The sequence below is a fragment of the Heliconius melpomene genome, chromosome 15 (assembly GCF_056956725.1).
Source record: "Heliconius melpomene rosina isolate 202511_hmr_F chromosome 15, ASM5695672v1, whole genome shotgun sequence".
NCBI classification, from domain to species: domain Eukaryota; kingdom Metazoa; phylum Arthropoda; class Insecta; order Lepidoptera; family Nymphalidae; genus Heliconius; species Heliconius melpomene.
Genome location: NC_140403.1, coordinates 7,540,453 through 7,555,328, shown reverse-complemented (window position 1 = coordinate 7,555,328; position 14,876 = coordinate 7,540,453). Strand labels below are relative to the sequence as shown.

The 14,876-nt window shown below is 32.9% G+C and overlaps 1 protein-coding gene across 1 annotated transcript in view; it reads right to left on the bottom strand.

Moving 5' to 3' along the window:
- Positions 1-14,876, bottom strand: part of LOC146531574 (uncharacterized) — a 25,027-nt gene extending 10,151 nt beyond the window's left edge. Inside the window, exons 1-3 of the mRNA XM_085198338.1 lie at positions 14,701-14,876; positions 12,285-12,500; positions 1,497-1,635 (exon numbers count right to left, since the gene is read on the bottom strand). Of these exons, the coding sequence (XP_085054464.1) occupies positions 1,497-1,635; positions 12,285-12,373 (228 nt within the window). The 5' untranslated portion in view covers positions 12,374-12,500; positions 14,701-14,876. The remainder of the gene's footprint in view (positions 1-1,496; positions 1,636-12,284; positions 12,501-14,700) is intronic.

Here is a 14,876-nt window from a genome sequence, read left to right as displayed (position 1 = left end):
TTAATATATTTTCTATAGGTAAGCCAGGGTGGCTGTGATCGAAAGGCTTTGACGTAAAGGTAACAAAGCAGGCAGGACGCCCACCCGGTTATTTAAAATGGACACACATAACCTTTAAGCTTCAGATACAATGTTCTAAATGTCAAACGTCAACTTACATTTTCCATTGAAATGAAGAATATTTAGTTGGTCGGTACTGAAAATTATTTATTGAAGAAATATTTTAATTAAATTCGAATAAAAAATACTGATTTAATAAAGTCCATGCAAGCCAGGCTGCGGAAGGCAACTAGTACAAAAAAGTTATATTTCCCGTAAAATTACGAAAAAAATACAATTGGTTTGAGCTCGTGTGAAATTACTATAATTTACTATTTCTTATTAAAATATACTTCACTTACGTTATTTCAAGGTAACTACGTGAAATGTTTTATTAATTTTTTACTTAGTCTTCCAAGTCGAGCGAGTCTTCCATAGTGAATGTTTGTCCAATTAGTAAAGTAATTATTTTGTTACGCCGGATTAACTCGCGAGAGTAGCGGTGGGAGGTCACAATCTATTTTTTATATATTTAACCTAAATTCGTAATTATATTTTTAGTAAAATACTTGTTTAATGGATGTTTTAAATTAATGCCTTAGAAGTAATAAAAACAGAAAGTGGACAAGTGCGAGTCAGTCACGCCTACCGAGTGTTCCGTACAATTTCGGGATTGTAGAGCAACGGGCAGTACATTTGATAAAAATTTACAAGCAAGTTTGCGAGCGTATGTTCTTTTATTATTTTGTATATGTATGAATAAATGCTCGTAGGCTTTGATTGTATTGACTTATAAGCTTATAAGTTAACTTGTCAGTAGTCCAAGAGGCCGTAGAATTAAATATTTGATATTAAGTTCAACTCTATTGAGTTATTTCTGGAGATATTTCTCCATGTTATCTCGAGATAAATCGACGGATGGACGAACAACAAAGTCATTCTATAACGCTTCCGTTTTTCCTTTTGAAATATGGAACTCTAAAAAAGCCATAACATTTCGCTTGTTTACTGAGTGTTGAATCACTGATCACCTTATTGAACACAATAACAATTTAAATTTCACTTTAAAATTTGTTAAAAATTTTCATTTTTGAAAGTTTGATTGGATTTTAATATGAATTTATTTTAGGATTTGGTTGAAAAAGGGTAATTGGTTTTCGCTACTTTATACACAATAAATTGCAGTCGTCTCCGTGGTGGCACAGCGACACGAGCGTGTTACTGTTAAATGTAAAGGTTTCGAGTTAGGTTCCCAGGAGTGGGGGAAGAGAAATATATATTTTTTATTTCTTCACTTTGGTAACAAGGTAAAGCGCGTCATTGAGTTAAACCACTCAATATACAATACCCCCAAAATTCATCAGTGTCTTAACACTAGGTTCCCTTTGCCTACCCTGCAATATGTGGGATGTAGCGTGAACCTAAAAAAAATAGTAAAATAATATTAAAATAGGTACCTTTACAACTTTTTCATCTAGCAACCACTGTAAGGCGGTGTTCGAGGCGTTCGCGAGGGCGGAGAGCGCGGCCTTCTCCCACGACACGTGCTCCCAGTGTTCTGTCATGATGGCGGCGCAGAGCATTGCGGTTGAACAGCTGCAAAAAAAAATTGCAATAAAATGTCTGTCTATAAATTTTATTTTAAAAAGATATTTTTGGGTTTCAATGCTTGTTTCTTTTAGGTTCACAGAACAATGAAAGTTCGTTGAGATATTACTGTTAAAACTTACTCGAATCGAGCATTGAATAGCGTAACCCAACGCCTTATTTTGTCTTGTTAGATGGGAGAAATAGAAATAATAAAAATATAATATTTTTTCTGTATTAAAACCGACAAAATGGAGTCGTTGCAATGGTAAAAAGCTTATGTCCATTAGAAATATCTAAATATAGTGATAAAAATATATTTTTTTATTTAAGCGCCAATTGTGTTTTTAGTATACAAAAGATATATTGTTCTGTACGATTCATATTTTATTATTTTCGGCCGGTATGAACTAAAAATATAGAAACTCATAAAAATATTGCAAAAAGATAAAAAATATAAAAATGTACTTGGTGAGACATAGTAAGTATTAAAATTTTCACTGTAGCCGCGTTGAATATGAATGTAAAGTCTATTAATAGCTCGAATGCCAGAATTTACAACATTTATATAGTTTCTGGAGCGAACTGTGGGAATATTGTGAATTTTGTTTAAAATATATGAAATTAATGTTAGCGAATTTTACGGTGCCATACACTAGTTATCGGGGTGGCCTAGAACAACTTTTGTAAATCTGTACTTACTCGTAGAGTTAGTGTGTAATTTTTACTATAGTTAATTTTTCTTTATGTTTAGTTTCACGCTCTATCACGCATAACAGAGTGGGCAGAGGGACCTAGGGACCTAGTGTTAAAACACTCTGTTGACCATTAAAACAATTCCGCTCCCCACTTCCAGGTAAATTCTTGAGTTATTGCGGAACTCTACACCGCGCTTCTCCTAATTATCAGAGCGAGTAAATGAAAATAATATTTAAATAATTCCCACGAGTGGGAATCGAATCCACTGCCATTGCATTAAAATTCACAAGCTTATAATTATGTATGTGAAAAATATATTAAACAAATATTTTCTATCCGACAGCCCTATACAATATGCAAATTCTAATGCACCAGATGACATGGCGTCAGCAGAACACGCCGAGACTGATATAATGCAACACTTACAAATGTAGGTTTATTATAAAAGGTTTCTAAGAAGCATAAAGTTTTATTTTAAAGTGGATATAAAATGCACTTATCTTGTATATTAAGTAATCGTAAATTCTTTTTAGTGACTATTTATGTGACTTTATTTGGTTTATTATTAGGTTATTTAATTAGAAATATAAAAATTTATTCAATAAATAAATTTTTATATTTTTATGAATTAAGATATTTTTATGTTACAATATGATTTTTACCAAATTTATCTACATATGAAATAAATTATTTTTATTTAAAAATGGGACAAATATTGTATAAAAATATAGATTTATTATTTTACTGAATCTCGTTATGTAGACTTATTTTCCATTATCTTTAAAAAATAATAAAAAAGCCATAGTAGCGCAGCAAGCGCAACGGCAGTGAGTTCGATCACTACTCGGGGAAAAGATATATTTAATATTTTCATTTCCTCATTTTGCTAACAAGGCAACGCGCGGTGTTAAGTTACGCCACTGCCTTTAGAAAATAATAAGAGTAAACAAACGATGTTCCAAAATTTCTTTCTACAATACTATTTACATATATCTTATTGCGAAAACTAAAAACATTATAAAAAATATCATAAAATAAACATCAACAGTCCAACATTCAAACTCCATTATAAAATAACAGCGAAAACATTTATTTCCTTTCCACAATTTCGTAGCGCATTGTAGACCATCGTAGACGGTCTACGAAATATCTACAATAAACTTTCTTGGCAAATTTCGTTTTAGCTACAAGAAATAATGGAAATGGGTAAAACAAATTTACCAAATATTTATCCTGCAGATGTTTTACGTAACTTAAACATCTCATTTCTTGAACAAATATTTAGATTTTGTTAAAATTGATAGATTTTTATTTAAATATTTGGTTATTGGTTTTAGGCGTGCCAGTTAATTGAAAAAGCATCATCAAGCAGCAATGGCGCAGCGGCACAAGGATGTGACTGTAACGCGACGGTTGTGGGTTCGATTTCCATTGGAGGAAGTGAAATATTTATTTACGTTTATATTTCCATTTCTTCGCTCTGGTGTCGAGGCAAAGCGCGGCGTTGAGTTCTGCTACTCAACATACAATGCCTCCAGAATTCGGTAGGAAGTGGGGAACGGTGACTTAACACTAGGTTCCCTCTGCCTACCCTGCTGTGTGAGGGATACAAAGCTGATTTTATATGATTATATTGTCAAGGTATGAATCATAAATGAAATATCCATTAATTTCCAGCAGAACATCGATAGTGTCGGCGCCAGCACGTCTTGTCGCAACAGGCCAGTGCCGCACAGTTTATTATTCCTTCTATAATGGTGTTTTATTTCAATGGAAATCTCATTTGCAAAGTGGAGAGCCGCCTCGACATATTTCTCTTCCCTTGTGGTTACGAATGAATGCTAACTTTTGAAATGAGGAAATTTTTCGTGAGAATGTAATGAGAATAATAACTGTGAATAATATTCTGTGAAGTTTGAGAAAATAATTGTTTTTTGATTCGTTGATTTCAAATTGCAATATTTTTGGTATAGTAGAGTGAACAGACGAAATGTAGTGTTAAGACACTCCGTTTTCCTTTAACTTTCGAGATATTGCGTGTGGAGTGGCGGAACTTAACGCCGCGGTTTGTCTTGCCGCTAAACCACGACGATCTCCTTGATTACGCCTATTCTTAACTCATTTATCATAAATTTTAATTTAGATATATTTTAAATGTACTATTTCTCTAGCATCTGTCATCGGTATGCGAAATAAACCTGATTGGGGTCAAACGTGATCTCATTTTATATGATAGAAGAGACAGCTGGATATAACAAAGTTTCTGGGTCATCCACACATTGTCGTAGTATCGATACTTTAACGGTCTTCTTTCTACTTAACTAAAGAGAGTCTTTTTTTCTCTTTTTTTTTCTTTTTTTTTTCATTTTCACGTTGTATCCTAGTATTGAGACACTTCGTTCCCCATTTTTCTGGTGACATTGCCTGTTGAGTGAGGGAACTCAACTTTGCCTCGACATCAGGGCGAATAAATAAAAATATAATATTTAATTTCCTGGAGTGGGGATCGATCCCACAACCAGTCACACACTTGTACCCCTGCACGATGTGTGGCCTACATATACTACTAATAGTGTATCAAATTTATTAAAAAAATACGGTCGAATTGATGACCTCCTTCTTTTTGAAGTCGGTTAAAAATGCAATAAAGAATGTAATAAACTAAAATATATGTATGTAATATACAGTGCTCCTCTCGCATTTCAGGTAAGAATTTTTCTAACCATCGCATCTCCAGGTATTCTATAACAAAGCACCTAAGTAATTGTACATGCTCTTTAGTTACATTACATTTTATTAAGCATGTAAGATTTCATTGTGAACTACCGTATGCATTGTACTTATATAACGTTTTTAGGGTTCCGTAGCGTAAATAGAATAAATGGAAAAGATCCCTCATCTGTCTCTCCGTCCGTGTGTATATTTATAGCGAGAACCACTTTATTTAAAAAAAAATCTAATTTATCTATTATTCCGTGTATGTATAATATGTATATTTCTAAGTATAGAAATTCGATTAAAAATCAAAAATTCTCTTCACGCTGTATCCCGCATTCATCAAGGGAGGCAGTGGTAACCTAGTGCTCCCCACTTTCCGCCGTAATCTGGAAGCATTGTATGTTGAGTGGTGGAACTCAATGCTGCGCTTTGCCTTCACCAGACACCAGAGTGAAGAAATGAATAAATTTAAATAAAATATTTCATTTTCTCGCGTGGGGATCGAATCCACAACCAGTCGCGTTTATAGTCACACTTTGTACCCCTGTGCCAATACTGGCATCAAATTCCATAATATTAATAATATTATCTATCTCTGAGCTGCCATTCCTTTTGGGGATTGTGATAACAAGGATCTCAGCAACTCAGCAAGTGTCATCTGTAAAGACGTGACTTCTAATGAAGATATGGGGTTAAGTTTATGTAAATCTAGGATGAATTATTAGGAGCATATAGGATATATATAAGCAATTATAACAATTTTCAATATAGCCTGAATTAAAATATACCTACTTATTATGTTTTTGTGTAATTTTTCTGTAGAGTTGGGAACAGAATTATTAGTTTTTCAGATTCCGTACCTTTTAAGTAAAAAAAGAACCCTTATAAGATCATTTTTTTGTACGTCTGTTTGTCTGTCTATAATCACTATAAAATTTGAAAATATATATATTTCCCTATACAAAATACGTAAAATACATGCGAATAAAATAGTATATGCGTATTATTTGTCCCCATAAATAGTTTAGAAGCTGTAAAAGTAATATTATTAACGGTTATATTGTAAAATATAATTCAATTCAAAATAAACACAGGCATAAATCGTGCTTTCACTGTGTGGATACATTTCATATAAAAGATACCTACAAAGTGCTACGAATTATATTCATACAATACCTTTTCCTATACATAATACTAATCTATATATATAAAATCGAAAGGTCACTCACTCATCACGAAATCTCAAAAACTACAAGTGCTAGGAATCTCAAATTTTGCATAGGAATTACTTATAGAACGTAGGTGATCTCTAAGACGGGAATTTGCAATATTCGACTTCTAAGGGGTTGTTTTTGGGATTGAAATTATATATGAAACTTTGTTACTACAAATGCTAGGGAGTCTCAAATTTTGCATGGACGTCAATTATAGGACGTAGGTACTCATGGAGACAGAAATTAATAATAACGTAGTTCACGCAGGCGAAGCCGCGGGCGGGCCGCTAGTATTATATATAGATATTTTAAATCTTTTATATAGAATAGTTTAATATTTACTTGGGAAAAGGTGGTTATAGTTCTTTGACATTTCTTTTTTAAAATCGTAAAAGTATTTTGTTTACGCGGCTTTCTCTTATTACTTATGCATTCAGAAGCAATTTAAATCGCAGTTCCGTTTTAACGACCATAAAAATAAACGTAAAGTAGAACAAAACAAGGCCCTCTTTAATATCTCAAGGAGTAAGTGAGGCGAAACTCCACCTTAAGTGCTATCGTGCTTAAAACATTTTTTTATGGCTTACCTGTGTTGTTATATATTTTTCATAGTAAAATGTGTATTTTTTTAGCTTCACGCTATATTATGACAACGTAGTGTTAAGATACTCCGTTTTATAGTGTCCGTTTTTTGCCAAAGCTTTGTTTTCTTACCGGAGCGAAAAAAACAACTTCAATCTCGCAGTGAGGATCGAACCCAGAACCATTCCGTTTACGACATTTGGCTGCTGCGCTACGACCACCACTGAAAAATGGAAATAAAACCTTTACTAAAACTAAAATATTAAGCATTATCAAATGAACAATAGTTACTCTATGCATATGAACAACGTACTCCTTTCGCCCTTTGAAAGCTTTTGATGGTCAACAAAAAGCTTACCCAAAAGTGTATGTGAAAATATTTTCATATGTTTGAGAGAGCTTTGTTATATTATTAACATGTGGTTTTTTGTTGAAATAGGGCCTATATCATAATGTTCTATTGCAAATAAACATTTCCATAAATAAAAATATTATTTGTATGTACGTTGGCCAAAACATTTAAATGATAAACATTAGAATTAAGTTAAAAATATATTTTTCATTTAATTTAGAGAAATAAGTAAAATGAGAAATAAATGGCGTATACAGTGAAGCTTACTCTTAAGTGACATCTTTTGAATATTCAAAGGTTATCAAAAATGAATCTAGAAAATATTCTTGTTCAGTATATTTTTGATAGCAACTGGGTATACACATCCAAGGACTTAGGTTACCCCACTTTAGAAATGGCAGCTAATTTACCTGAAAAATTATTCACAATTTCTTTCCGAGATTCTGTACTTCACTTACAAGGCTACAAAGCTTCCTGTGCTTTTAATAAAATCTTTAAATTTTACTTTATTCGTATTTTTCTTTCACAATTTTAATATATTACAAAGATGAGATGCCGTGAAATTCATATTGGACAGATAATAAATCAAGTCAAGAGGTGTACTCAAGCGTTTTATGAAATTTTATAAAGGAATTCTGAAGAATATACATAGTATACGAGTATGTTCGAATTTCATCTTAATTCCCCATAGCAGGATAGGTAGAGAGAACATATTGTCAAAACATTCCGTTCTCCACTTTCTTCATGAGACGTTGCGTATTGAGTTGTGGCAAATTCACAATAATTCATTCCCCCGAATGGGAATCGAACTTTCTACTACAGCGTTTACAGTGAGACGCTGTTCTATTGCGCCATGATGGTGTCAGTTCCCTTTATATTTGAAGTTCCCAGTATTTGAATGTTATAATAATATACATTATCTACTAATGGTTCTTGGAAAGCAATTAGATACTTGCGTGTTGAACTTTGATTGTTTTCAGAATTGTCGACCTTTGTTTTATCGAACTACGAGTATATCGTTTACGGGGTCGCTGAATCACTACTATAGCGATGACTCATCACTGAAAATAGTCAGTTTCACGCTGTATCCCGCACACGGCAGGGTACGCAGAGGGAACCTCGTGTTAAAACACTCCGTTCCCCACTTTTCGCTGAGTTAGAGTTACAAAACGAGTAAGTACTTCTGTAGTATTATGATATTTTTCTACTAAGTGAGCTCCACGCTGTCCCTGCATATAGCAAGCAGGCTGAGGGAACCTATTGGTAAGACACTCCGTTCTCTACTTTCCGCTGATTTTTTCAAGGTTTGTGTAAAACATAATAAAATTGAAGCCGTCGTAGCGCAGTGGCTAAGGGTGTGACTGTAACGCGTCGGTTGTGAGTTCAATCGCCACCTGGGGGAATGAATTATCGGCGGAAAGTGAAAAACGAAAGTATCTCAATGTGAATGGCACTCTGTTCCCATTGCGATACTTTACTTCTTAACACGAAACAGCGTGAAGCTGTTATTTTCCTTACAAACTCGGTAATCTCCTAGTTACCTAATACTTTAACAACTTTAAAAAGATAACATTAAACGAACCCTTATTTAATATCCCCCTAAGTCTTAATAAACCTTCTTCGTTTTTTCATTCAGTCTACATTAGCCACCTTTCACATTTAAATTTTAATATATAAGCCCTTGCATATTTAATGAGAAATTTTCATCGTAACTTTTGTTTGTTTTGGACCTTATTCCATTATAGTTCTGGTTAGCGGCGTAACATTAGTTTTCTATGGAGAAATAAGTAAAATGAAGAATAAATGACGTATATACTGAGGCGTACTCTTAAGTGACACCTTTTGAATATTCAAAGGTAAAAAATGAATCTAGAAAATATTCTTGTTCAGTATATTTTTGATAGCAACTGGGTACACATCCAAGGACTTAGGTTACCCCACTTTAGAAATGGCAGCTAATTTACCTGAAAAATTATTCGCAACTTCTTTCCCAGATAGATTTTCTTTCTTTCTTTACTTCAACAATAATAATTTTAAAAAGATTAAATGAACCCCTATTTAATATCCCCCTAAGTCTTAATAAAACTTCTTCGTTTTTTCATTAAGTCTACATTAGCCACCTTTCACATTTAAATTTTAATATATAAGCCCTTGCATATTTAATGAGAAACTTTCATTGTTACTTTATACTTTTGTTTGTTTTGGACCTTATTCCATTATAGTTCAGGTTAGCGGCGTAACATTAATTTTCTCCATAGAAAACTGTCAACAAGGCATTACTTTGTTTGGCTAGAGTACGTGATAAGGGGTGAAAGGTGGGTCTAAAACCATATTAGTACGTGCTTTCTTTACAATATTTAAAATTCAAATACTTTTTAAAATTCGAAAATTTGAAAATGAGATGTTTTTTTTTCTTTGCTAAATATTAATAATCTGTGGTTCAAATTTAGCAAATGATTTTTTTTAATAAAGCGAATGAAAATAATTTGCATAATAAATATACATTATAACTATATAGCATTTGTAAGAAGAAATCTATATCAATTCTTTCAAATATTTTTACCAAATCTCTACTTCTGTTAATATTAAATTCTATAAAAATTTTATCTAAATGAATTTTATTATACTAAAACGGCAAAAACTACATTATATCCAAAAATGAAATAACTCAAACTAAAATAAAAAAAAACATTCACAAGGATTCAGATATGAATAAAAAATTACATAACATGAATGGCGCCTAGCCAGATTAAACTTGGCACAACATTGCTGAATAGGCTTCTAAATCTCTGTATATTAGGGTGCGTTCAATTTCAAAATAATCCTTACATACGAGTTTCAAGTCATAGTCATATATTCTGACACCAAAAGCCCGGCGTTAAGTTCCGTCATTCAACAGGCAATGCCTCGAAAAATTCGGCGAATCTGGGGAATAGAGTGCCTTAACACTAGGTTCCCTCGGCCTTCCCTACTATGTGTGGTATACATGTCAAGCTGATTTAATTTTTATATCTATAAAAACTTTCCTATTACAAAAAAAATCTTACAATCTTCCTAATATTGCGAACAAAAAATAATAAACGTTTCAATTCCATAAAATTTCTGATTCTCAATAAGGATTCCTTAAATACCAAACGCGTCAGGTTCATTAAGGCTGCCTTTTTGTGCTACAAGTAATATAATTGTAATCTTAGTAATAAAGTCTGTCAGTACCCTTATTACCGTTGACGGTAACGAGGGTTCATCAATAAATATTACTAGAATTAATATTACTTATTTTGTGTTTTTAAAGGAATAAAATCTATAATTTGATTTAGATTTCTTCTTGAGGCCAGTCGTGGCGCAGGGGCACAAAGAGTGACTATAAACGCGTCTGGTTGTGGGTTCGATCCCCAGTCGAGGATATGAAATATTTATTTAAATGTATATTTCCATTTCTTCGCTCTGGTGTCTAGGCAAAGCGTGACGATGATTTCTGCCACTCAAGACTCAATGATTCCAGAATTCGGTAGAAAGTGGGGAACGGAGTGTCTTAACACTATGTTCTCTGCCTACTCTGCTGTGTGCGGGATACAGCGTGAAGCTGATTTAATTTCATTTTTAATTTAATTTCTTATTTGGTGTAAGACAATTTCTAAAGGCAAATTAATTAGACATTTCCATTTAAAAATTCTTATAAGTTTAGTAATATTTCGAAATAGTTTCGTTAGATTCTGTTATAAAATCCCTCGGTAAAGTACGTATTACAGTTAAGCCATATATGATTAAGTTTTAAAGAAGCGTTGACATCATGTAATCTCTCCGATACACGGATATTTTACAATATTAGATACTAATAGAGTATAATAATAAAAAAAATAATGTTTTTAAAAGGGGCTAGTCGTGCCTTCATGTCGTGAGTACAAGCGACATGTTATAGGTTTGATTCCCACTCCAGGAAATGAAACATTCAATATTTTTATATTGAATGTTTCATTTCCGAACTGGTAACAAGGCAAAGCGTTGTGTTAAGATCCACTAATCAACAGACAGTTATCACAGAATTCGGTGGAAAGTGGGAAACGGAGGTATCTTAATAGGAATAAACCGTAACACTTGCGGGTTCCTTTCGCCTACCCTCCTATATGCGGGATACAGTGTGAAGCTTGAAAAAATAAACAAAAAGAAATCCCTTCAAAGTTCCTTAACGTTTAAGTAGGTTATTACAGCTTATCTATGTTTACCGCATTGCTGGTGTGCGCTACATTACCTAAATCCGACAGAGACACTCGCAAATAAATGTACGACACCGCATACACCGCGTACACCGCGTACTACTGATGTCGGTATTAGATATTATTGTTATGCTTAGAGACAGCAGGAATCATTTTATTGCTTTTATATTCTCCTAGATTTTAGTATTTCTAAAATATTAACAATACAAAAACGAATATATTGCTTGTACCTAAAAATATTATTATACTAAATATATACTAAATAATAAATATTATTAAGTATTATTATACTTATACGTAAATTTAATAATTTAAGACAATTAAGAGTGGATAGTGCCTAATATACATAACTAGCAGACCCGGACGCGGCTACGCCTGCTTGAAATATAGGAATATAATTTCTATAGAAATAATTTCAATCTAGATGAGATGCTAAAAGTGACTATTATATTTTTCATAAGGATGAATATCAAAATGACGCGGTAACGAACGCGGCCGCGTAGCGACGACGGTTGTTAATAACATGGCAGAATAAATTGCATGTCAAATTAGAAAGTATTTTAATTTATTAGTATATATGTGTAATGTAATATTATATAGCCTATAGCACTTCTGAAGAATGCAGCTTTCATACAAAACAAAAACATGGTAAATCGATCCAGTAGATCCAGAGATCTTAGCGTTTAAACAAACAAACAAACAAACAAACTCTTCCGCTTTATTATATTAGTATAGATAACATTTAAAAAAAACATATTTTTCGTTTAACTGCCACACTATTCTTCTCGTATGCTCCATACAAAATGACATTGCCAAACTCATTCAATCTTAACAGACGATCAAACTTCTTACAGAACTCTTCTCTCCACATCCACTTACCTGGTAAGCAAGAGAGTGGCCAGGAGATAGAACACAGATGGATGGACACCGCACTCGCACTCCGACTGCGTCTCGGTCTGTGCCTCCATGCCTGCGCCCAGCTTGTGGTAGGCGATGTAAGCTCGCGCTGGACTGCCGTGTGGAGCAATTTTTGTGGCTGTGGTTCTCTGTGCTTGTTGAATCTGCTCATCTGGTCGCTACGACCCAGTCGTTTACCTGTCAAGGGAATGTAAGGGTAATTGAGTATCCTTTTTTGAGCTTCAGGCATGATTCCTAGCGTAGTAGGGAGAGAGAAAGGAGAGCCAAACGCTACTCTTATTTTCCTGTTTATAGTTGCATAGATTATTATGAGTTCTTTTTAAGCTTTTCGATGTATCATGCATGTAATAGGGAAGGCACGAGGAGCCTAGTGTTAAGACACACCACTTCCCACTTTCCGCCGAAACCGGAGACATTGCGTGTTGAATGGCAGAACTCAACACCGCGCTTTTGCTGTTATGCTATATGTATATGTAATATGTTTATGTGTATAGATCGTAATAATTAAGAGGTTTTAAGTTTTAAGTGCCGTAGATACAAATTATCATACAATTAGGGCAAATTAACGGCTGGTAAAGAATTTATAACTCTATAAATTATATATATCTTAAATACGTTACGTGAGTTATTATGTATGAAAATTCTTTTACATATAAAATATTTTTGACATTTCACCTCATCTCTATAATGATGTATTCTTATATTTTAAGTATTATATCTTTTTTTCAAGCAAAAACCATTTGTAAAACCTGTATCATTTTTAAATCTATGTCTTTGCGAATTTATTCCATTTTCAAACTCCACGTTCCATATTCTTTTTCGTATATAAAATGTGGAGGGTTGCCATTACACTTGTATACGTTAGCGTTTTCAGATTTCACCGCTTCCCTTTTACGAGCGCGGTGCTTTTATTCTTATGTTTATACTTTAAGTTTCATATTTATTATGAAAGACAACAAAGGAAATTCAATTGAATAAGCAAAATATGTTATATTTACGTCGATCTAAAATAGCAGTAGTGCAGTCGTTATTAAGTAATTATTTTATAAAAATAATAGATTTGACAGTCATGGGTTCCTATACGTTAAACGTTTCTATTGCCATGTATTACATTATACGAAATGTTACATTTATAACGTGATTGAAGTTTTTAATTAAAACGATGAAAAAGAGAATCTAAATAAATAAAATAAAAATATGTATACATATTATGTACAAATTACAATAAGTGTTAATTAAGTTTTTATTTTATTTTTTATAAAAATGTTGTAGCATTTATTGTTATAAGTACCAAACGTAAAGTGACGTCAAAATAGACAGTCAATGTAATAAATGGAAGCGTGATAAGAATTATCTTTTCAACCACGCGGTTCACCTATCAATTTCAGAGTTGATTGCTTTTGCTAGGTCGAAGCTTTTCAGCGGACTAATACATTTTATAAATAAGTAGAGCAGGAAACATACGACCATTGTTGTAGAGCCTTTTATTATCGCTAAAACGAATTAATAAGAAATACTTTATTTATTTAAAAAACGAAAAGAAATATTTTGTTGTCTATATGATATTTTTTTTTTTCGAATTTCTATTGCTATACTCACATTTTAATTCTTTTTAAAATAAATAAATCAACTTGATCCTGTATCCCGCACATAGCAGCGTAGGCAGAGGAAACTTAGTGTTAAGACACTGCGTTCCCCACTTTCTGCCGGATTCAGGAAGCATGGCGTGTTGAGTTGCGAAATTCAACGCCGAGTTTTGCCCCGACACCGGAGCGAAGAAATGGAAATATAAATTTAAATAAATATTCCATTACCTCGAGTGGGGATTGAACACTTTAGTGCCCTCGCCATTGCCACGACTGGCCTTAATCAATTCTTTTTTATTTACTATGAAATTTATAGTAAAATATTAAAATATGGTTGAAACCACAAATAAATAACAATATACAAACATCTACTACACATACATTTTACATATATATAAATAATATAAGTACTTAAGTAGGTACGAATACCCTACTTTAATCAGGCTTAAAGTTGGAAAGGGGTAACTTTTCTCACGAAGAAGTAAAGTACTAGCGAACATTGATCCAATCAGATATATGTATATTATCTTTGTTTTTTCTTTATGTGTAGATACTATAACGTGAGTGTGAAAAGAGTAAAATAATACCAATAGGCCAGAGTAGAGTCTAATATGTTGTTTTTAATAATATTTATATCGTAAAAACCTTAGCCTTATTATTTTCTATAATATATATCAAAAAATCCATAAACATACAAATTTCATTGAGGCGTGGTTAATCCCAATAATTAGTTATCCAACGGACGTCGTATTAGTATTCGTAAATTGTATACAATACAATAATTTGCTTACAATTTCATTCGTTTTTGTGCTGGATCAGAGAAACTCTTGCTTGTGTGTCACATTTTCTTATAATATATATATATATTTTATAGGATAACTATTTGAAAGAACGTCGCGTGTTTTGAAAGGTTAGGGTAATTTAATCGCGATGCAGCAAGAAACGCCGCGACACGCCTGCCTCTGCC